A 24,069-nucleotide genomic window follows, 5' to 3' on the forward strand; every position below is an offset into this window, starting at 1 on the left:
GCACAGTTTATAATGTTTAAAAAAGAAATAGTCTGTCCAAAAATAATGAATTTAATTATAGTAAAATAATTATTATAGCCATTTAATAGATTGCAACATACATTTTAAATATCTTTTAGATACATATTTATTGATGTAAAAACTAAATATAAAAGGCCATTTTGTTTTATAAAATTATAGATATGCAGATATTTTATATGTACTATGTTTTATAACATATAGATAGATATTCTGTAGATTGAAAGCCCAGAAACCCTTCCCATTGCCAGATCTTAATCATGATCCTCAAAAAATAAACACAATTCTGCTTTTTAGGCAATTTTTTCCCTGTATATTTTTATTTTTTTCATTATCTAAATATGCATCTTGGGGCACCTTGGTGGCTCAGTTGGTTAAGTGTTCGACTCTTGATTTCTGTTCAGGTCATAATCTCAGGGTCGTGATATCGAGCCAATGTTGGGCTCCACACTGGGTGTAGAGTCTGCTTAAGATTCTCTCTCTCTTTCTCTCCCTCTGCCCCTTCTCCCCACCCTCCCAATCCTTGAGCACACACTCTGTCTCTAAAAAAAAAAAAAAAAATGCACTCTAGACAACATAGTTTAATATTACCCTATTTCTTAAAATTTGGTATGTTGCTTAAGCCTCTTAAATTGCAAGGGCAAACTCTATCTTCCTCTTTCCCTTGCAAAATACCAAGTTGAAAAACACAAGCCATGGAACACTACATCAAAAACTAATGATGTCATGTATAGTGATTAACATAACATAATAAAATAAAATTTAAAAAATGCAAAAAAAAAAGAAAAACACAAGCCATTTAAATTGCAAATTTCCCGTGTTTAGATTTTGCTGAATATGCTCATTTTGCAATTCATAATGTTCCACTGCCCTCTGTATTTTCCGTAACTTGGAAGAAAGAAGACTTAGGTCAGATTTTTATGGCAAGATCACACATGATTTTGTTTATTTCTAGTTTGTCTTCTCTTTTTATGCTTAATGCCTGTATCCATTAATTCATTGATAATTGAATCTTATCATTTCTTGTTTAATTATTGCCAGGGGTACTTATGTAAAGTTTTACATCATCTCTTGAGTATTAATAGTGTTTTTATTTGTTGTAGTGATAAAACAATACTCTTATCACTCAAAGTATTAATAAAATCAGTACTTTATATGGAAAAAGAAGATAAATGCTCAGTTTTTCTCTTTATTTTATAGATTTCCAGATAATTAATTTGTTCCCTCTCATCTCCTGAAGGTAACTAATTAGATTGTTGTCAAAATATCATTAGAAACTCATGTATTGGGGCGCCTGGGTGGCTCAGTCATTAAGAGCCTGCCTTTGGCTCAGGTCATGATCCCAGAGTCCTGGGATCGAGCCCCGCATCGGGCTCCCTGCTCCACGGGAAGCCTGCTTCTCCCTCTCCCACTCCCCCTGCTTATGTTCCCTCTCTCGCTGTGTCTCTCTGTCAAATAAATAAATAAAATCTTAAAAAAAAAAAAAGAAACTCATGTATTTAAGCGTATTTGATGGGTTTCAGTCTCTTAATATAAATTCAATCCATTTTGAAGCTCAAATCTTTAGTTATAGCCCCTCCTCACATTGAATCCCATCTCCTTTTGATGTGATCCTTAGTCTTTGCAGTGACAAGTTACTCCAGGTTCATTTTGTGCATTTTCAGCCTCAGACCTGGAATCAGTCATTTCTCCAAGAAAAGCCCTCATGATCTTTAGCGGGAAAAGATCTTTTTAGTCTACAACCTGGATTCCAGCAGTATTCATTTTTACCTGATTTTTTCTATATAACTTTGTGGCTGCAACTTAGAAGAAAGTAAATATTGATAGAACAATTAATTGATCAATAGATGAATCAAATACCTAATGAGTTCATCCTGATTTCCAGTTTAACTTCAGGCCTGCAGGACTATTCAACCTCTTCACTTTAGATATATATATACTTCTTTTCTTTTACCTTCAGAATTCTGTTTTCATGTACAGGGAGGGGTGACAAAATTAATGTACAGTAATTACTTATTTGCCTTATCCCACATCACACCCAGATTGTTGTCCACATAACAATGCAAATACCTCAAAACCTGCAATGATTACCAAACACAAGAGATTTTCAAATGCATTATTTTTTGTCCTCAGTTAGTTCTAACTTGACTATATCTACTTTGTCCTAGGATATAGCAATTATATTCTGTATTCTCTCTTCATTTAATCATAGTTCTGTATAGATAGCTATATATCCAAGGCTTATTATCATATGAAAATCTGAATTTTTATAAGTTTTCTGAATTTTTGAAAGTAAGCTTGTTTCAGAATAGGTTCTCTAACCTTCACAGAGCTCTCACTTCTGATTTTTTTTTCAATTAGTATTTAAAAATATGCCACTCTTCTGGCTCAGTTCTCCACCCCCACTTTTATCTAGACCTTTTCTTTTCTTCATTTCTATTGCCCTTATCCTAATAAGTTTTAATTCAGTAATTCAGTTCTTAGTAAGTTTTTTTTTTTTCCTCTCTTAGTATGGAACACTGTTCTGGAAGGGAGCCATGCTTAATCAGTTTCAAGAATTAAGAGGGGCTGGACTGCTCCAACCCCTTCAGACCTTCCTATAGACCTTTGCATTGACCAGCTGTGGATTAGACAAAACCCCTCCTACTTTAGCTGTTTTCAAATTGGCCCATGGTGACTACACTGTCCTCAAATCTTAAGACATGATTGTTTCCTATGCTCCCATTGTTCCAAAGACAGGCAACACAGGGCATGTAGCTATCATGTTTCCTCCCCACTCACTGTATTTTGGGTTTGGGGAAATAAAACATAATGTTGTTGTAAATGTGGTCCATCAATTTTGGTTTACTGTTTAATTGGTCTGTCTGCTGTTATAAGGATGTTTGAGGAGATTAAATATTATGCTACTCATTTTCCCAGAATCCCTTGTTCTTATATTGAAACCAATTTTTTGTGATGGAGGAATATGTCCTTAAATAAAAATAACTTCCCTTTCCTTTCAGTATTCCTGTTTTAAGGGATTAGGAGTCTAATAACTGCATTTTGTGTGTAAAATAGAACAAATTTTGGCAGCACCTATGCCAACCAATTAAAGTAAAAGCGTAAACCAGAGCTGAACACAGTGCACCAGAAATTGTGTTAACATCGGGCAAGTATCCTTTGGCTCTTTCCACAAAAATCTGCACTGTAGACAAATTACAATAAATGAGACTGACAGTTATTCAGTATTGGTCTGTTTAACTTCATTTGAAGAGCCAAAGCCTGAGATTTCTCTTCAGCAACAAAATTAGTTAAAATAGTCAAATCTGTTTTGTTTAATGCAGTTTTGTATCAATTATTTTTTAAAATTACTAAATGTTATTTGAGAAATCAGTCTGCAATTATCCCTGCCATCCATCCCCTCTGGCTTCACTACTTCTATCAGAGAACTTTGCCTTTGGGAATATAAACATATGGTGTATTTTGCAAAAATTTATTCCAATGCTTATAAAGTCATAGTATATTAGACTCTGTGGTTACATTTATTTACCACTGGGCTATTGCATAAGAAGACTAAATCATATATAACTTTGTATGAGCTACGATTTTATGACAATTAGTTGGAGCAACTATACTAGGAAAAGTTAGCTCATTTGTAAAGTGGTGGTAAAAAGTGTTCTACTCTTAATCCTCTACTTTGAAAGTTTCAACTGTTAAACAGTTTAAAAAACTTCAGGAGTACAAAACTACTTCTGTGTGCATTAGTTAAGGTTTCTAGGAAATTCTGATTAGAATAACAAAGAGTTTCCTCAGTTTTTACACATGCCTAAAAATGCATCGTCTTTTAGATTTGATTATTTGAACAAAATGCAGTTAAGCGAATATACTACACAGAATAACACATGGGATTTGAGGACTATAGACCCAACTCCTCACTGTGATTTTGCTATATGCTAGGTGCATGACTTTGAAGAAATACTTCTGTATGTACCCCAGCTTCCTCCTCTAAAAATTGAAAACAGTAATAATACTAAACTTATGGGATTGTTATGAAAATTAAATGATATAATAAATACAAACCATCTTTTACTCTGGTGTATAGTCGTAAAAACTTTGAACATAAAAAGCATCACAAATTTTACATGTCCAAACCAGAATACTTTTTGCACCCACCTAACATCCCTACTACAGCTTTTGACATGACTCACTCCCTTTCTTCCTTTAGTTCTTTGTTCAAAGATGATAATAAATAGTATATGTTAAGGATATCGTTCATTTACTAATGGTGCCACTGTAGAGTAAACTCATTCTTCAGTACTCTGTAGAAGTTTTAAACAACTTTATGTCTGAAAAGGTAGATACTAATTACTAAATCTGATTTTTTTAAAGATTAGCAATCAAAAATGGATATATGTGATTTTAGATTAGGGCCTCATTTTATAACAACTGAATTATTTTCAAAAAGTTCTATTTTCTTTTATGTAGCCATGCACTAATTTATAGATTAACATTTTATCAACATTTGAAAATATCCCTTTTTTGAAATTTCCTATTATCTTTGGACTAAAATGTTAAATTATTCAGCTTTTTCCAGTGAATACAGTATAAATGTAGGGAAAGATTTCCTTGTATTTTATGTATTTCCTATATTTAATAAAAATAATTGTGGAGTAGTTTATACTTAAGCTAGTGAAATGAATCTATTTCCTTAATAAGAATATTTGTCATTTAGATATACATTTTCAAATATAAATTTGAAAACACTGCCTTTCACTGAAATCTCTTTCATTCATGGTGACAGATAGAGGAACCTAGGTCCCACCTATATTAAACACTTTGACGTACTCTAAGAAATAAAAGAAGGTCAATGTGCTTGCAGCATAGAAAGCAAGAGGAGAATAATAGGTAATGAAAATACATTCGTAGTCCACACGGAGCTTCACATACTATTTATATACATATTTTTTGATATATTAAAGTTTGTATGTGCACATAAATTTTAATTGCTATAATATAATCAGAAAGGATTAGGATTACTTTTAGTATTAGCATATCCCCACTTTTGTAATTTCTACAAAGATGTTTAGGCCTGTAATCTCTTAGTTGCAATTTTTTTTTATGTTCAAATTTTTAATGTTTAAATTTTAGGGCCTAAAGCAAACTTTGCCTTCACGACACCTCTCCTCCTAGCATTAGCTTTACAAAGGCCTGAGCTTACTGAGAGAAGAGGAAAAAGTGTGCTTTTAGTGGTGGTGGTAATGGTCAGATTTATTTCTATTTTATTTTTATAAATAATGGGATATTTCTTAAACACTAAAGTAGTACAGTAATATTCATACGTTACATTAAGGGAACTTAAAACATGACTTTAAAATGCAATGAAAAGCTATTAAGAGTTTATGCAGATGAGTTACATCACGTAAAGGTATTTTTAAAAGACTACTTAAGAATATTTAAATCTTCATAGAAAAAGAATTAGATAAGGTAATTAAAGAGGCTGGTTAAAAGATTATTACAGTAAAAACAACAAAGGATAAATGCAATTTTTGACCATGGTCATGACAGAATTCTTATATTTAAAATATATTTTTGACCGGGCGCCTGGGTGGCTCAGATGGTTAAGCGTCTGCCTTCGGCTCAGGTCATGATCCCAGGGTCCTGGGATGGAGTCCCACATCGGGCTCCCGGCTCAGCGGGGAGCCTGCTTCTCCCTCTGACCCTCTCCCTTCTCATGCTGTTTCTCTCTCGCTCGCTCTCTAAAAAATAAATAAAATCTTTAAAAAAAAATATTTTTGACCTATGATAGAGGTAAGGAAATGTCAAAACTGACTTCCATGTTTATAGAGAAACTGCGTATGGATGGTGCCACTACCCAGGACGGTAAGATCATGAAGGAATATTGTTGGTGAATTTCTTAAATTACATGGAAAACTGTTAAGTGGGCATTTGGACATACAAGTTAGGAGCTCAGAAATAAATCCTAGAATGAGCTATATGAATCATGCCATTCATTCATGGAATGGTCATTTTTAAAAGCTGACTATACAAAGTAAAAGACATGGTTGCTGTATTGGTGGCTATTTAGGATACAAGGATTAATTAGGAATTTTTCACTAAAAATATGTTAAGAGCTAGGTTTCATTAGCTTTTCTGTGGTTCTCCTGTCCTATTGATGTCGACAAAATGGATATTCTCAGATATTCAAGGGCTTTGAAAAAATCATATCCATGACCCTTCAGTGAAAATTTAATAAAGATGTAATTTAAGTGACCAGGAGACAGGTTGAAATAAATCCAGATTTGGAAGCCATGGTGTAATAGAACTGACAGTGAAAAATGACACCAGTAAAACATGAAGTTAAGAGCAGTAAGGCATGCACATAAATAACTAAAATAAGATGTAGAAAGTAGTATGTCCCCTGAGAAATGATATACAAATAAAGTTCAATTTGGTATAGGAAATTGAAAATTTTTTCCATAGCAAAAGATTAGGGATATCTGAGACAGGAGGTGACTTTAGAACTGAGCGTTTCGGGTAATTAGGATTTGAACAAGGAGGCATAGGAGAGAAATAATTAGGTGCTTCAAAAACCAGCAAGAGGAGGTCCGAGAGGCTGGACAAGATACATAGGCTCCTCCCTGTGACAGGAGCAGGCATAGCAAGTGGAGCACTGGGTGACTCAGCAGGACAGCTGGTTTAGACCAAACTGAGTGTACCTTTCAATTTATATGTCATTTCACTGTCTTTCATCAAATGGACAATCATTATTTATAGGTCCAACCCAATAATTTTTAATTATCCTAATAGAAATAGAAATAAATAAAATCTTGCTTTAAGACGTCTCTTAAGGAATTCAGTTGTAACTGTCTGACATTTAAAATAAATTGTTCATTTTAAGGTAGGATTTCTTAAGCATTAGATCTGATGTTTATGCGATATCCTATAAGGAAAGATACAGACAAGTAGGGAAATTAACAAAACAAGAAGGAAACAAAACTTTTCAATTTAACTTTTTTCAGTATTAAAGATATGATTTAAAGATGTGATTTAAAGATATGCTTATAAGGCACTTAAAGATATAATTATAAGGCATGGATTGCAAGTCAGTGCTAATTGACTATAAAAGAACTATAATTAAAGAGAATTCTTAAAATGCTCCTGTACTTAGAACGTATGAAAATTACCAGAGGAGTTTTAGTTTGGTCAATAGAATGTGGTTTTAGCAAACAGATTAGCTTTAAAAAGTATTATTCTTCAAAAGAAAATTTGATAAGTAAATTACTAGACAGAAAGTTGTTCCACATATTTGCAGTATGATGTATGCTGTATATGAATGTGAGACTCTTAGAGTACATATAATTTTATAAGTCTTTTACTTATTTCAGGCTCATTCTTGCACCGATGTTAATATTAAATTCCTGAATAAACAAAACAAGTAATTCAGTAAATACTTAAAAATAGGAGAGTTAAAATTTTCAGTTTTTTAATTCATTGTAATTTAAAAAATAGCCTTATTTTCCATGAGTCTTCTGTTTCTTAGTGTAATGAAATACTTCCTCTCTGACCTTTCCCCCCCCCTTTTTTACATGTCTTAGAATGGTAGCACAGACTGTATAAATTATTGTAAGCACATAGTCAGAAATCTATAGAACATTTAACAGAACTAAAGAAAATCAAGCAAAACAAAAAAAAAAATAAGGATTGCAGCAAAAATGATGCCTATAAAAAACTGTTTTCATTATTCTTTCCTGTCTCATCACTATCTATACTTGGCATATTCTTCTTCCACTTCTGTTCATTAAAACTGAACTCAGATGGCATTTTCTCAATAATCTTTCTTTTCTCTTCTCCCAGAATGTGAGATAAGAGTCAGGTTATATACTTGAAATCTGTCATCAGATAAACCTAATTTGTGTCTAACCTTTTCACTCCTTACTTTGCAAATTTAAAGTTACTATTCTATTCTAAGGGGACAGAGAGAGATAAGTGTCCCTGCCTCAGGAATTTCTATGAGGATTTAATGAACTTGTATATGTAAAGAGCTTAGAATTTTTACATGTTGTATAATATTTTCATGTTGTACTGTAAATGCTTCTGCTCTCTGGCCCTTATTCTCTGATTTTTCCCTAAATTCACTCTGATGTAATTATTCTGCATCCAAAACACTGAAAATCAATGACCAACAACCATGGCAGTAAATCTGATGTTATTTCTTAATTCTCATCAAATTGCAGCACTGTTGGACTAAATCAATTGATCACTACCTCCCCAGGAGAATATTTTAATATTTGGCTTCCAGGGCCACTCCCCATCACTGTTTTTTTCCTCTTCAATCACTAGCCACTCCTTCTCAGTCCCATTTGCTGATTCCTCATATCCTCAGTCTCTTAAAGATGGAGAGACCCAAGGCCCCTGAGCCTTTCTGCTCCATACCCACTCCCATGATAATCTCATGCAGCCCATGTGCTGAAGGCTCTTATATTTGCATCTACTATGAATGCAGTATTTGTCTATACAATGGTCTACTTAATGTCTCCATTTAGATATCTAAGAAACATTTCAAACTTGATCTCCTTTGCACCAGTTCCCCCATCCCAACCTGCTCTAGTCTTATTCTTCCACACGTCTCCGATGATGGCAGCTGTATCCTATTTGCATAGTCCCAAACTCAGGTGTCTTCTTTGTTTCTCTCTTTTTCTCACATACCACATCAAATCCATTCATTGGCTAAACTTTTAAATATATAGTATATAGAATTAGACATTTTCTTACCCGTCGTGTACTCTATTTCTGTTCCAAGTCTGGATTATAATAAAAAAGCTCCTTGATTCCATTATCTGTTCCTCTAGAGTAGCTTTTTAATACAGATGCCTGAATGATCCTTCATAGAACATACTTAGATCATGTTCCTCCTTTTCTCAAAAAATTTGCAATGCCTCTCCATATCATTTAGCACAAAAAAACCCCAGTGTATTTAGAATGTCCTAAAAGTTTCCACAGATCTTTTCCTTACTTCTTTGATGTCCACCAAAACCAATGGCTTCCTTTCTGAATGTTGAGCTTGCCAGTTAGGCTTTTACCCCAGGATCCTTGCACTTGCTCTTCTCTCTGCCCATGATGTTCCTCATTCACATATCCACAGGCTAGCTCCCTCATCAACTTTAGACCTTCACTCAAATACAACTTTCTAAATAAAGAGGTTCCTCATGGCTGCCCTATTTTAACTTGCAGCACTCCTTATCTTCTTTCCTTGCTTTAGTTTTCCCAATAGCATACATAATTGACTTTAATTATGTCTTTGTCTTACATCATGAGAAAGTAATCACTGTGGGAGTGATTACTTCTCTCCCTCCCTAATAGTTCAGTGATAAACCTAAAACCTAATAACCTAGAACAATAGCTGGTGAATAATAGACCTGCAATAAATATTTGATTAATTTAATTGGGTTGAATTGAATCCTTTCTTTGGATATTGTGTTACTCTGCTTGGGCTGCCATTAACAACAACAACAACAACAACAAAAACATAGGCAGGTTGGCTTAATAGAAATTTATTTTCTTACAGTGTTGAAGGCTAGAAGTCCAAGATCAAGGTTCCAGTTCTGTTTCTGGTGATGACTCCTCCTTGCTTGTTGACAGCCACCTTCTCACTATGCCCTCAAAGGCCTTTACTTAATGCATGCATATGAAGAGAGACAGAGACAAGTTCTCTGATGCCTCTTCTTGTTAGGGCACTAACCTAATAAGAGGTTCAACTTCTAGGACCTCATGTAACCATAATTACTTTCTTAGAGTTCCCATTCCCAAATCAGCCCTTTTGGGGGGAAGGGAGGGCCAGGGATTCAACATATGAATTTTGGAGGGACACATTCAGTACTTAACACATCAACTTTCCAATTGAGGCTGTGAACTTTTAGATATGGAGTTAATGTTTGTGTTTCTATGTGTAGCACCCAACAAATGAAAATGCTAATTAGTTTACCTAAAGATTAGGTGATGTGCATTGTCAAATTTTAAAAGACCACTTAAATATGTATAGAGCATTTACTATTTTATCATAAATGTATAGAGAAATTTTAAATTAGTCATGTTTCTTTAAAACCACATGACTGCCCATTTTTTAATATTGTTTTGGAAAGCTTTAGAAAGTCTATAATTTGAAAACCTGAATTTGTACTTGCATTATTACTGAATGGGGTTCTATATAATAATTCTAATAGGAATCAGTAGTAAACATAATAAAAATGAGAATGCTTTGATAAATATCAAAATATCCCCACAATTTAAGTTCTCTTCTTTACTTGTTTTATATATGATACTATTTTTTCATTGCATCTAAAATAAAGAATTCTCTTTATTCATACAATAAAAAATATTTTAATCTTTTTTTTTTCTCCTTGCCCCCTGAGGTATATGACCAGTTCATATTTGTTTTTTCTGTTATAAAATAACTCCCCCCTGCAGTGGTCTTCCCAAATACACTGTGGTTTGTTTAAATGTAACACTAATAATTCATACACAGTTGTTCATAAGTGAAATGTTTAATTTAAGAATAACTTGTCTTTCAAGTTCAGCAGTGTCTTCAGAAACTCTTGATTAACATCCAGCAGATTGTGATGAGCTATTCATTTAATCTAAAAAGTACTTTTCCATTCTTTTTTGTTGTTGTTAAATGTATGTGGATAATTAAATAAAAATGTTTCAAGGGATTCTAGGTGATGCACAGTGTACAGTAGATTCTGGGGCTAAGTCAGTTCTAGGTTTTAGTGTCTTCACTTGTAGAATTAGGATTATATGCTAACATACCAAGTACACAGAAAGACTGACTTATAAAAATAGCAATTCCTAATCAACAAAGTGGAATAAAACAGGAAGGAAGAACATAAAAGACATGATTGACCAAAAGAATAAAAGGTTCTAAAGCTATGGAAGTTTAATAAAATAAAAGCGTAGGTACAAAATCGAAAAGTGATTTGATTTAGCCAGTTTCTATAGAAAATAAATATATAGATTCCCACTTTTATTCTAATTTAGAGCATTTTTTTTTCCAATTTAGAGCATTCTTAAAGTAATACCTCCAAAACAAATTGAATCATACCCATCTTGTTTGGGAGCTATGTCAACAGATAAGGTTATTAAGTTCCTTTGACAAACATTCCACATATGTCTAATTTATTTTAATTTTGTCAGCAAATATTTTCTCATGCCATGTATCAGAAAGAGATTTTTTTTTCCTCCTGAGGTATACACATTGAATCACCATATTTTTATATTTTTTTATAAATACAGCAAAAAACCTTGTGTAGGAAAATAATTTTCAAACTCTTTTGGCTTGACAAATAACTTTGGTCTATTTATTGCTCTTCAAGAATAACATTTAATTTAAACAATTTATTCTGCAGTAGTGACAAATCTAAGATTTTCTGCTAGGAAACCTCATCTCATTCCCCTCCTGTAGTTTAGCTCAATGAACTCTAAAAATAAAATTTCAAATAATAGTAGATATACATTGAGTTACTCCTAAATAATACTTCAGAACGCAACAGGCTTTGTAGTAAATCTGAATGTAGGAATGATTCCCTACAGATGCCAGAGACCCACCACAGCCATTGTATTATTAGTTACATCAGGAAGCCTTGTCACAGTACATGACTACTGAACCTGGAAATACTCTGAAATGTCACAGACCAAATCTCCATTTCTATATAGAATCTACAGAGACCTGTAAAGGTATTTTAAGTTGGATTGACATTTCTGCTTCCTTAAAAACTTAGCTTTCAAGAAGCTAATGTTCTCTGGGTCTATTTTTTGCTTCTTCCTGTATTGTATGCATATCATTTCTTGCTAATATTCTTAAATAGCTGTAAATTGTGTTTGATTCAAGGAGTTTATGGATTACATACGAAATTAGGTATTGAACAACTTAGAGGAAAAAAACAACTTTCACGTTTTTCAAGATGTTTAAAACATTCACAGATCCTAAGCACTAACAACAACAAAAATAAATTATTTATTTTATAAAATAGGTGTTTAATTTGATAATGAAAAATTCACTATATAAAACTACAGAAATAGTATTATAAATGTTAAGAAAGTTTTCATTTACACATTATCAGAATTGCTAATCAGGGAAAAATGTAAAATTCAAATGAAAGGAAAACTAGAACTATGCTTTAAACATTAAAGTGTGAATTGGACAATAGAGGCAATAACCTAGATAACTAAAATTAAACCAAAAAACTTCCATGATCATTTCCAAATTTTTAAGCATTTTCTTTTTTAAGTAGGCTCCACGTGGACCCAGTGTGGAGCCTTACATGGGGTTTGAACTCATGACCTTGAGATCAAGACCTGAGCTGAGATCAAGAGTTGGACACTTTCTTAAGTGAAATGTTTAATTTAAGAATAATCTGTCTTTCAAGTTCAGCAGTGTCTTCAGAAACACCTGATTAACCTGAGCTGAGATCAGGTTACTGAATGGGGTTCTATATAATAGTTCTAATAGGAATCAGTAGTAAATATAATAAAAATGAGAATGCTTTGATAAATATCAAAATATCCCCACAATTTAAGTTCTCTTCTTTACTTGTTTTATATATGGTACTATTTTTTCCTTGCATCTAAAATAAAGAATTCTCTTTATTCTAAGCCACTCAGGCACCCCATTTTTAAGCATTTTTATTTTATTTTTTTATTATTATTTTTTTATTTTAAAGATTTTATTTATTTATTTGAGACAGAATGAGAGACAGAGAGCATGAGAGGGAGGAGGGTCAGAGGGAGAAGCAGACTCCCTGCCGAGCAGGGAGCCCGATGCGGGACTCGATCCCGGGACTCCAGGATCATGACCTGAGCCGAAGGCAGTCGCTTAACCAACTGAGCCACCCAAGCGCCCTTTTAAGCATTTTAAAAAAGATTTTATTTATTTGACAGAGAGAGAGAGTGCACACGCACAAGTGGAGGAAAAAGCAGGCAGACGGAGAGGGAGAAGCAGGCTCCCCACTGTGCAGAGAGCCCGATGCGGGGCTTGATCCCAGGACCCTGAGATCATTACCTGAGCCCAAGGCAGACACTCAACCAAGCCCCTTAAGCATTTTTAATGGCAAACATTTTTGCCTGATTGTTGGGATAATTTTTTGTAAATTCTCTACTATGTATAGGCACAGCTTTAAAATCAATAAGAAAATGGGGCAAAAAAGCTAGTTGTATATTCAGGAAATAATAGTTTATTAAAATAACCGATTTAATGCTTACTTGTGTTTATAATAATGATGTACATGTTATTTTAATATGAAACTAATTTTTACTTGAAAAAAAATTGTTTAAGCTCTTCTATACTGTTAGGAGTTAGTTAAACAGTTAGGTAGTCAGGGTGAGGGTCCCCAACAAGAAAATACGGAGTCAGGACATTTAAAGAAAATAGCACTGACATCCTATTTTGCAGCTTAGACAGGACCACACTGAGTCTGCTTTGCAGCCTTTGCAGAAATGACTTCTGCAAAACGTCCTAAAATAAGACAATTAACCACAAGAGCATCGGTCAATATCATGGGCAAGGGGCAGTTAAGACCTAAGCCCCCACATGTCAGCAAGAAAAGGACCACCAGCAGTGGACATTAACCTAATTGGTAGACAGATATGTGACCGGAGCCCTGATTGGCATGACTCAGCACACCCTGCTTGCTTAAGAAAGTCCTGCAAAAGACCTCATAAAAACCCTTAAACTTAGAAATAACGAGGGCAACCCACTCAGGTCCCCCTCCCTCTCTAGGAGCTTTGTACTCTTGCTCAATAAACCTTGCTTTGCTGCCCACCACTCTTCGTCTGGTCTACCTCTTCATTCTTCGAAGTGGTGTGACCAAGAGCCGCAGGCACTAAGGAGACACAAAATCCTGTAACAGTACCAAATATATCTAGAAAATCATTTCTTTAGATTTCTGAAAGTGTTTGGGATGTTTGTAGATTCTTGCTGTTTTATTGTGTCTCAGAATTTACACCGTATTGTAAAATGATTTCATGAGGGCCTAGCCTCTGATGAGATCTTTTTTGGGGTAGGCAAAGGGAGAATGCTAATGCCTGTCCATCAGCATTCTATTTCAATTAGCATCAGAATGTTGGCTTTCTCATGGGGGCATATTGTGGCCCATTTTGAAGCCACCCTCCTTAAGATATACATAGTACACAGTCCATATCCTGACTTGACAGTGCCACTAGGTTAAGCAGTAGAAACTTGAATACCGGGGCTGATTTCATTTTCCTCTCTCCTCACCAGACTGGTTGTGGTTCATTCAGTAAACCACCAGTCTTCAAAATTCCTCAGAAAGGAAACAGGCACGAAGCTCCAAGTAGATGTATATTCCCAAACTACTGAGGACAAATGTCAGTTTCTCAAGGTGATTCCCCTCCAGTGGCAGTTCTGGGGTGGGCCTAAGAGTTTTCGCAGTTTTTGAAACATCTAACCAGAAACGATTGATGTCAGCTCTCCCTTTGATAAAAATCTCCAGTCTCTCTGAGAATGAGCTCCCTTCAATTATTTTAGTGAGCTACACCTCAGCACTAACAGACTCATTTTCTCCCTCTAAGTTCTCCATTTTCTGCCTATATGGCTGGATTGGTGGGAATTAAGGTTGAAACACTAGTTTGGATATCCTCTGAACAAGTAGGTGGAGTCCAGGGTAGGTTCAGGGTAACTCTGGCAGCTTCATAACTGTTTTATAATATTAATGGACTTCTTGTCTATTTCCTCAAAATTGAAAAAAGACCGATTTTACATATTGTAATATATCTCAGCTAGTCCACTGATGTAACTAGAACTTTCCTGTAATACAAGAATGAAAGGGGGTGAGAGTTGTGAAGAACAAACACTACAAAAATCACAAAAGGGAAAAAAAAATCCTTTAATGTGTATAAAGATTATATTCTGTGAACATATAGTCACAAAAGGGTGTGCTAATATAAATATAAAATTGAGGATCTATTTTGTGTGACTATGAATAAACACTAAGCTTTGATGGTCATTGTATAGGCTCTGAGTAAAACCTCACTTCCCGTAACCTTTTATGAATATTTCACTTCACTTATTTTATAATACATGTGGGGATGTCTATCAATAGGTATTTCATTGAACAAGACAGTTTTTTTCCTGCCCTCAACCAAGCATATACCTCATATGCATGCAATGGAGGGTTAAACAAAAATTATTACAAAAATTATTATATAACATGGCAGATTATTAAGAATTTAAAGTGGCAGAATAACCTACTGAGAAATTAACTGTCTAGTTTGGTTTTATTTTTTTTCTGCCATAGCACAACAAAATGGATAAAATGTTTTTCTGTTCCACCCTCCTTTTATAGCAGGGAGCTATGTTTTTGTGTCCTTGAATTCTGGGTTTCTTTATTTCCTGGGTAAAGGGGCAGAGAGGGTTTTCTTGTGTGTTAGTGGAGAGAAGTTGTTGGGCAGAATATAAACATAATATGTATTAAAAAGTTAAATTCCCTAGTTTCCCTACACTCATTCCAATCTTTTGAATATACTTAATTCACTTGACTAACAGGGACTGTAGCATCTTCTCATTTTGTCACTTAAAGGTCTATGGTTCTCCAAGGACTCTTGTTTCTTTTCTTTTTTTTTTTTTTTTTAAGATTTTGTTTGTTTATTTGAGAGAGAGAATGAGACAGAGAGAGAGAGCATGAGAGGGGGGAGGGTCAGAGGGAGAAGCACACTCCCTGCTGAGCAGGGAGCCCGATGCGGGACTCGATCCCGGGACTCCTGGATCATGACCTGAGCCGAAGGCAGTCGCTCAACCAACTGAGCCACCCAGGCGCCCCAGGACTCTTGTTTCTTTAATCTCCCTATGGATGGCTTTGTTGATTATGACAATTCCAACCTTTCTAGACATTCACATCACTTACTCCTTCTGGCATAGTCTCAAAATTTCAAGAGATACACAGAATCCTGATTCCCTCAGAAGAAACCAAAAGAAATACATACATACATGTATGTATGCATATATTTATTAACATCTTTCCCTTTTTTTTTTGTTTTAACAAATCTGTGAAAATGTTTCTGTGCTTTCCGATATGGTAGTCACAAGCTGTGTGTTGCTTTTGAGCACTTAAAATGTGCCTAGTGCACTGAGGAACTAAATTTTAACTTTCATTTAATTTTACCTAACTTAAAATGAAATTTGGAGTTACTGTAGCTTGTGGGTATCATCGGAGAGTGGGATTCTATAGGAAAAGTCAGTTTTATTTTGTGAAGTGTTATGTGAAGAAACATTTTAGAGAAAAAAAGTATACGCATTTTCATGGCAGTTACAGACATGTGGAAACTTCTGTTTTATATTTGTAAGAACAAATGAAAAATGGGAAAATGGCAGTTAAAGCTCAAATATATATTGATTACTTAGAAAGTTAGAAACAATGGGCCACAAAATTTACTGATACAAACAGGATAAAGGAAAATAAAAGATTATGATTAATGATTTTACAATATCAGTCTTTTTATAGATGTTATAAAACATTATGAAGGGGTTTATATCCCAGAATCTGAAAATTCACAAGATGCAAGTACATGAAAAGTGAAATTTTAATCATAAATATAAGGCAGTATGTTCTCTCTTTGAGTTGTCTGAAAACCCTGTTATACAACAAAGACAGGTAGAAAGCACAAGTCATGGAAAGGGCGATTCTGTTTTTCAATTAGCACATAAATCTGAAGCTGATAATTAGAATTCAGTACTTTTATTGAGATTACAGTTTTATTTTCCTTCAACATCATAAATTTAGCAAAGGATTGTTGGAAGTAAACATAAAATCACAATGTAGCTGTTAAATTATTCTGCTTTCTTGAAGACTTTCTGAAAAATTATATTAATATGAATACGTGTAACATTTTATAATTATGCTAAGATGTGTACAGAAAATAACCTGTGAAGTTCTTATTTATCTTATTTATCTAGTAGGGAATTTAAACTTCTTTAGTGAAGTTATATTTATAAATTTTTCACATTTAAGTAATTACCAATGAGTTTAAGATTGCTAAAAAAATCAGTGTTTTTTATGTTTAAAATTATAGACAAATATCTGAGATGAGTCTAGCTAATAGTGATGTGTAAGGACTTTTTTTTGTTTTCTAGAAGTTATCCTCTAATGTACATTTATATTAAATATAATTTAATAAAAATTTTTAATAAAATTTCTAGTCATGAACTTTGTAAGTTCACTAAAAGATATTGAAGATAAAGAACTAAATATTTTATCATACATATCATACATGTGAGTATGTCATTTGGGAAAGGGTTTTCCTGTAGGCCAGAGTTGTGTATTTCACTACATATTATATTTGTCTCCAGAACTAGTTAGCAAGAGTTATGGAGTAAATCCACTATGATGTAAAATATCAATTACATTTCCCTTATGCACCAGTATCTCCTTTTGTCGTTTGCTGCTGCTGTCCAGTGCTGCCAATTGTGTGTGTATGTTTGTGTGTATCTGTGTGTCTGCATTATAAAATAATCCATTTGAAGGCTAGTGAAGGGGGAATATTGTTTTCTGTTAATTCAGTGGCAATTTCAATACTAAGCATTCATGGGGCACCTGGTGGCTCAGTCAGTTAAGTGTCTGACTCTTGGTTTAGGCTCAGGTCATGATCTCATGGTTCATGTGATCGAGTCCTGTGTCAGGCTCCATGCTCAGCGGGGAGTTTGCTTGAAGATTCTCTCCCTCTGACCCTCACCCTGCTCATGCAAGCATGTGTGCTTGTGCTCTCTCTTGCTCTCTAAAATAAATAAATCTTAAAAAAAAAACCTAAGTGCTCATGGAGAAAGTAAGATGTTATGGGCAAAGACTTTTTTTTGCATTGTGTATGAAGAGAATAAAAATTAAATCATACACTTTCTATTGGGTTTGTTCATCATGACATAATATATTCCAATAAGGTCATACATAATCCTAACTAAGCCAACTTTCTGAAAAGAATATTACTTATCTCATTTGCTCTCTCTCTCTCTCTAAATACAGAATTTGAACACAAAGTTCTAGGTGGGCCCAATCAGACTTTATATTATCTAAATGGATTTTTAAATTAAGAAAATTTTGTAGAAACTTTGGAAATAGTTTTATTATTTATTATTTGCTATATGTATAAAATATAAATAATTTTATATATATATAGATGAATAATAATTTTCACATTTTGGTAATAAGTATAGAAAAAATACCCATGAAACTATCACCCAACTTAAGCAGAAGATTGCAAATAATATATATATTTTTTAAAGATTTTATTTATTTATTTGACAGAGAGAGACACAGCGAGAGAGGGAACACAAGCAGGGGGAGTGGGAGAGGGAGAAGCAGGCTTCCCGCCAAGCAGGGAGCCCGATGTGGGGCTCGATCCCAGGACCCTGAGATCATGACCTGAGCCAAAGGCAGTCGCTTAACGACTGAGCCACCCAGGCGCCCCGCAAATAATATTATATGCATAATTCTTATCTATGATTTAATAACTAGTCAATCAACATGGTTCAATCCAGAGCCTTGATTTTGTTCTCAAATAATTTTTGCTGCCATACATGTTACTCTTTTAAAGTGTTTCTTCAATGATTATTAAGAAGAGAAGCATGTAGCACATAATTCTATATCATTTTAATAGTCAGTACCCTCATGCTCCTATAGTCAAAATAAACAGAACACCAAGAACAGTGACATCAGAACAGACTCTATTCTTGTCCAAACATACCACATCCTACTTTAGTATTTTATAAAGTGAAACATGCTTGTGCTGACCCTTCATGACTTTTAAAACATTTCAATAATTTACAGTCTATTCCAACTCCCACTTAGTACTTTCCTTCTATGAAGAAATTGGAATCCTCTTTTACCAGGGACTTGCCAACATAGGTTGTGTTTGTACCAAAACTATGAAGAAAGCGGTCCGGGTCATCACTGAGAAGTACTGTGCATGTCTGGGCAACAACTTCCACACCAAGTGTGTGTGTGAGGAGATTGCCATTATTCCCAGCAAGAAGCTCTGCAACAAGATAGCAGGCTATGTCACACATCTGATGAAGCCGATGCAGAGAGGCCCCGTGAGAGGTATCTCAATCAAGCTTCAGGAGGAGAGAGAAAGGAGAGATAATTTTGTTCCTGAGGTCTCAGCCCTGGATCGGGAGATCACTGAAGTAGATCCCGACACTAAGGAAATGTTGAAACTCTTGGGCTTTGTCCAGCCTGCAGGTCACTTAGCCTACAGTTGGGATGAATTTCAAAACGCCATGTGGAGCCACTTGAATCCTTCTGCCATTCTATAATACCTTCAGTAACCTTGGAAAACAACATAGCAATAACAACAAAAAAGAAATTGAAATAAAGTCCCCTATTATTCTAATATCATTTCTACTTATAATATTTACATATTATAAATTATAGCTATTTTAGGGGATTTCACTGTACACATTTCATATATATACACATACTACAGTTTTCAATTACATAATACATAGGTAATAATGCTAAATAAACTTACAGATTTCCTTTGGTTTTCTGTGTTCTGATAATGTATTACCATGTATGTTATATAGAAAAAAATATCATTTTAACAATTTCCTATTCTCAGGTTATTGCATAACAGTGCAGATGCCATCATTTCTTCGGTTATTTTTGCCACATGCATAATTTTAAAAGATACGGTGCTTTAAAATGACTTTGAAGAAATTATTGCCCTTAAGAATTCTGCTATATTATTAATATGTTACTCAATAGGTACTTTTCAAACATCCTCACTAAAATAGGCAATATCATTTCCTCTATCATTTTCCTCCATCCCTTTGTACTTGTTTCATAAGATAATGAGCATGTGAATAAACTATTTTATAAATAGAATCTATTTTCAAATTAAGAAAGAAACAAACATTTAAGATGATTTTCTAATTTTATAGTAAGGTTCTAACTATATTAATAATAACTTATAAAGGTATGTATTTATCTAATATATGTTTATAATATATCTAATATATGTTTATATTATAAAGATACTATAAAATAAAATATTCAGGACAGGGGAATTTTCTGAATTTAAAGGTAATGGAAGAACTCCCAAAGAAGAATGTCAATAGATTTTCATCATAAAATACCACAACTTCTCAATATAAGAAAACCACAATTAAAAGACAAATAGCTATGGATCACAATATTAAAATAAATTAAACTTTGTTTAAAGCATTACAGTTTAAATGCTTCAGGTGAATAGATAAGGGAATACTAATGTGATGATAGATAAATGTACACTTAGAATTGACAATTCAGAAAAAACAATTATGATATTTGCCACAAATATTCAAAACCCATCTGAACACGAAGCAGCTGATAAAATTACATTTTAACAGAAAATTTTCATTTCTAATTCCCTAATACATTCCTACAGGGAAGATATGAATTCTGGGGTTCAAGGTATATGTGTACATTTTTGTGGTCACATCTTAGTAGCTCTTTAAAAATTTAGACTCTACAACATAACAAAATCTAACTTTTTCTCCTCTATGTGTGCCCGTTGCCCTTTATGATCCTTTCATGCTCTGCTTTTCAGTGGTGTCCTTAAGAAGGTTTTATTCTTGGATTTCAGTGTAACCTTACCATCTCTGCTATTAATTAACCTTTCTTCCTCTGAACTGGTTACACATTCAGTGTGCATGTTTGTCTGTCTTTGTTCTATTTGAGCTGTCTGTGAAATGTAGCAGAGGAACCAAGGCTCTCTCAGCAAAAGGGCACCAACTCTTTTTGCAGCCTACTCCTTGGCTCATGGATTCTTAGCAGTCAGTTTGAGACCATAATTGTGTTCGTATGTCACCACAGACTATTCTCAGGGGCCTGCCCTCAATTCCTTATTCCCTTACAGAATCCTAAATACCATTTCCAGTCCCTTTACCATTTAAGCTTTCAACTAAACAACTTCAAGATACAATTCTCAGGGGAGAAGTGAAAAAAAAAAAAAGTGTAGTTGAAAACTAGCTTCTGTTGTGTGTGTATTCAGATAACCAGTGGCCAAACTGCAGAAATTTCTCTGTCCTTCTATAACATATTTCTGAAAGAAGGGGAAGGTGATTCAGACAACTGTCACAAGTCCAGCAAGTCTCATTTATATAGATGTCAAAGGGGGTTTGGTTAGTATTTTTAAATCAGAATAACCACAGTGTGGTTCTTGATATTCAGTGCATACTAAAAATTAAGGCTTAACATTCTACAGAAAAACATCACTGTTGCCATTTGTCTAAAAAGTACTGCTATGTTCTGGTTAATTTGTTTTAAAGAAACAATCACAATCATGGTATTTAAATATGAGGAGTTTTTAGAAGTTAATTCTATCAGTGAAGTGATACAGATTGAATTTTCTTCTAAACATAATTTGGGTAACAGAGGTAAAGGATCAGCTGCATACTTACTTTATGTGACTTTGGGTCAAGTTAACTACATCCTCAAACTACATTTTTAGCATTTACTGAGAAGAATGATCAACCTGACTTGACCAGGCAAACCTGACATTAGGAACGAGTGAGGCAATTTTGTTAGAAGCAGTTTTTCCATCAGGTAAACAACAGGGGTCATGGAAGTTATGTTCTTGCTGTAATGGAAAGCAGAACAATGGATGGGAATTTGACTCTAAAAGACTCCAGAGATGGAAGATCCTTCACCACTCAATAAGCAAAACAGTGTGGGAGCAGGTATCACACCAACTGTAGCATTAACCTTCAGAATGGATTCCTGACAGTCATTGATGGTTCTCTGATACGTGATTTCAAAGTCAGCATCCAAGTTCCTTGGAGGCAAAGTAGTGTGGCCTTCTACCTCAAAGAGTCTGTAGAAACTTTTTGACCAGCCCAGGAGAGTCTGTCACCAGAAGCTGAATTACTGAACAAGGATTAGGGAACTTTAGCTCACATTGAAAGGCAGACTGTAATTGAGTTGATGATCTTGGCCTGAGTCAATATGAGAGGTCTTTAATGAGACCTAAAGGCTGGAATTTTCAAAATAATGACAGTAACAAAAACAAGCAGTCCAAATTGGCTGTTTTTTTTCCTTAAGGAAGATTTATAACATTTCACCAAAAATATACTTTGTTGAGAAGTTTTTTGCTTTTGTTTTGTTTTCCTATATGTCAGGCAAGCCTTTCTCTGCTGAGAGGTTGACTAAGTGGATACACTACTCTCTTCTTGTTTCTGTTACCTCTGACTTCTGATCCCTCAATTGAAATCCCAAGTCTGACTTTGATTTTCTGGAGTGCCACCAAGAAAGGACATCAGAGACTGATGGAATAAACTGGTCTACAGATTTTTTCTTACCTTAGGGTTCCATCAGTTTTATTCTGAGTCACGGTGTCACAAATTTTTCAAAAACAGAGTGCTGCTAATTCACAGTATGCTCTGGCCATGCAGTTCATGGTGATATTGATGTATGCAACAAATATACCTAAAAAAATTAGGAAATCAGGGTGAAAGTGACCATAAAGTTCAATAAATCAAGAAGGAAGGAGAATTGGGGATTGGTATCTGGAATCTCAGAGGTTGCCTCAATTACAGAGGGAAACATGCCTGGGAGAGATTGAGGAGTTGATTTTATATGTCTCAGTAAACATGATCAACTGAGAACTCAATTATTGTCCCATCAAATACAACCATTCTTTTTCAAGGTTAGGAACCAGGGGCTGCCTCCTTGGTTAAAACTGAATACTTGCTGAAAAAGAGGAGTGGTAAAATGAGTATTCTTTTATATTGCACTTAGAAGAGAAATGCAACTATTTATACACACACAGTAAACAATAAGACATCTCAATTTCCATGTTATTTGAATTATTTGAGAGCATAAGAAAAGTTGTAAAACTTTTCAGCTTATTGTAAGACAGTCATCAACTATATAAACACATGACATATCCAAATTTTAAAATCCCAGTACAATAAAATCCTAAATAAAGTATTCACAAATACAATTTACCACTGTTTAAATGAGAAAAAAGTCATGACAAAAGTAACATTTAATCCTGAAAAGGCAATACATATTTAATATCATTAGATTTATATTATCAGTGATCATCTTCTTAAAAATCTTTGATAAACTGATTAAAGCATACATTTATTTAAAAATATATAAAACTCTTAATATGCTAGAACTAATATACCATCATTGAAAATCCCTGATGTTTCCAACCAAAGGACAGGAAATTGGCTGTAGAACAAGACAGAAACTTTTATATAACAAGTACTCTATTGTAAAACAAAAGAAAACAAAAAAATAAAACACTATAGGAAAAACCATGGCATCACCCCCAACCCAGCCAGCAAAAGCAGAGTGGAGAGCCTAGATTTTCACTGTCTGCAGGTTGTAGCAAGGTGCAGCAGCTTCCTTCCAATACCACATAGGAGTGGTGTCAGAGAAGGCTGATTTGGGAGCCAAAGCAATTCATTTCTTCTAGGTGGTAACAAGGACCCAACATGGTATTAATGGAGACCATATGGTGAGCCTGAAGTAAAGAGGCAGTGTTCCTCCTCCACTCCTCCTGGGAAAGCATTAGAAGAGGGCTCTTGGGAGAGTCAAGACTTTCCCTCTTGCCAGCAGTAACAAGGACATCCACCCCAACTTGGTGTAAATGGAAAACATATAAGATGCTAAAAAAAGGTAGAGCTTATGCCTCCTAGACAGGGAAATATTAGTAGAGGACTAGCAGGGACCCAGAACTACCATCTCACAATAATAATGACTACCTCCTGATCTTGGGTATCAGCAGAGGCCAAGTGGAGAAGCTGGACTTCTGCTTTTCTGGCAATAATGATGTGGCACTTTGCCCTTTCCTTGCCAGAGCAGTGTCAGAACAAGCCAGCTAAAACAGGTTTAAATGAGATCCAGAGTTTCATAATCTCAAAATATCTAGGTTTCAGTAACAAATTATTCATTCTACCAAGAATCAGAAAGATCTCAAACTGAATAAAAAAGACAATCAATAGACGCCAACACTAAAATAACAGGGGTTGGAATTATCTGACAAAGACTTTAAAGCAATCATCACAACGGTGTTTAAATG

At 34.4% G+C, this 24,069-nt stretch overlaps 1 protein-coding gene across 1 annotated transcript in view; it reads left to right on the forward strand.

Annotated features, from left to right (window-relative positions):
• Positions 1–19,292, forward strand: part of LOC110570499 (40S ribosomal protein S17-like) — a 94,315-nt gene extending 75,023 nt beyond the window's left edge. The window contains 2 exon segments of the mRNA XM_044914844.1: positions 18,825–19,218; positions 19,220–19,292. Coding sequence (XP_044770779.1) covers positions 18,825–19,218; positions 19,220–19,292 — 467 coding nt within the window.
• The last annotated feature ends 4,777 nt before the right edge of the window (positions 19,293–24,069 follow it).

This window comes from Neomonachus schauinslandi, chromosome 5 (assembly GCF_002201575.2).
Source record: "Neomonachus schauinslandi chromosome 5, ASM220157v2, whole genome shotgun sequence".
NCBI classification, from domain to species: domain Eukaryota; kingdom Metazoa; phylum Chordata; class Mammalia; order Carnivora; family Phocidae; genus Neomonachus; species Neomonachus schauinslandi.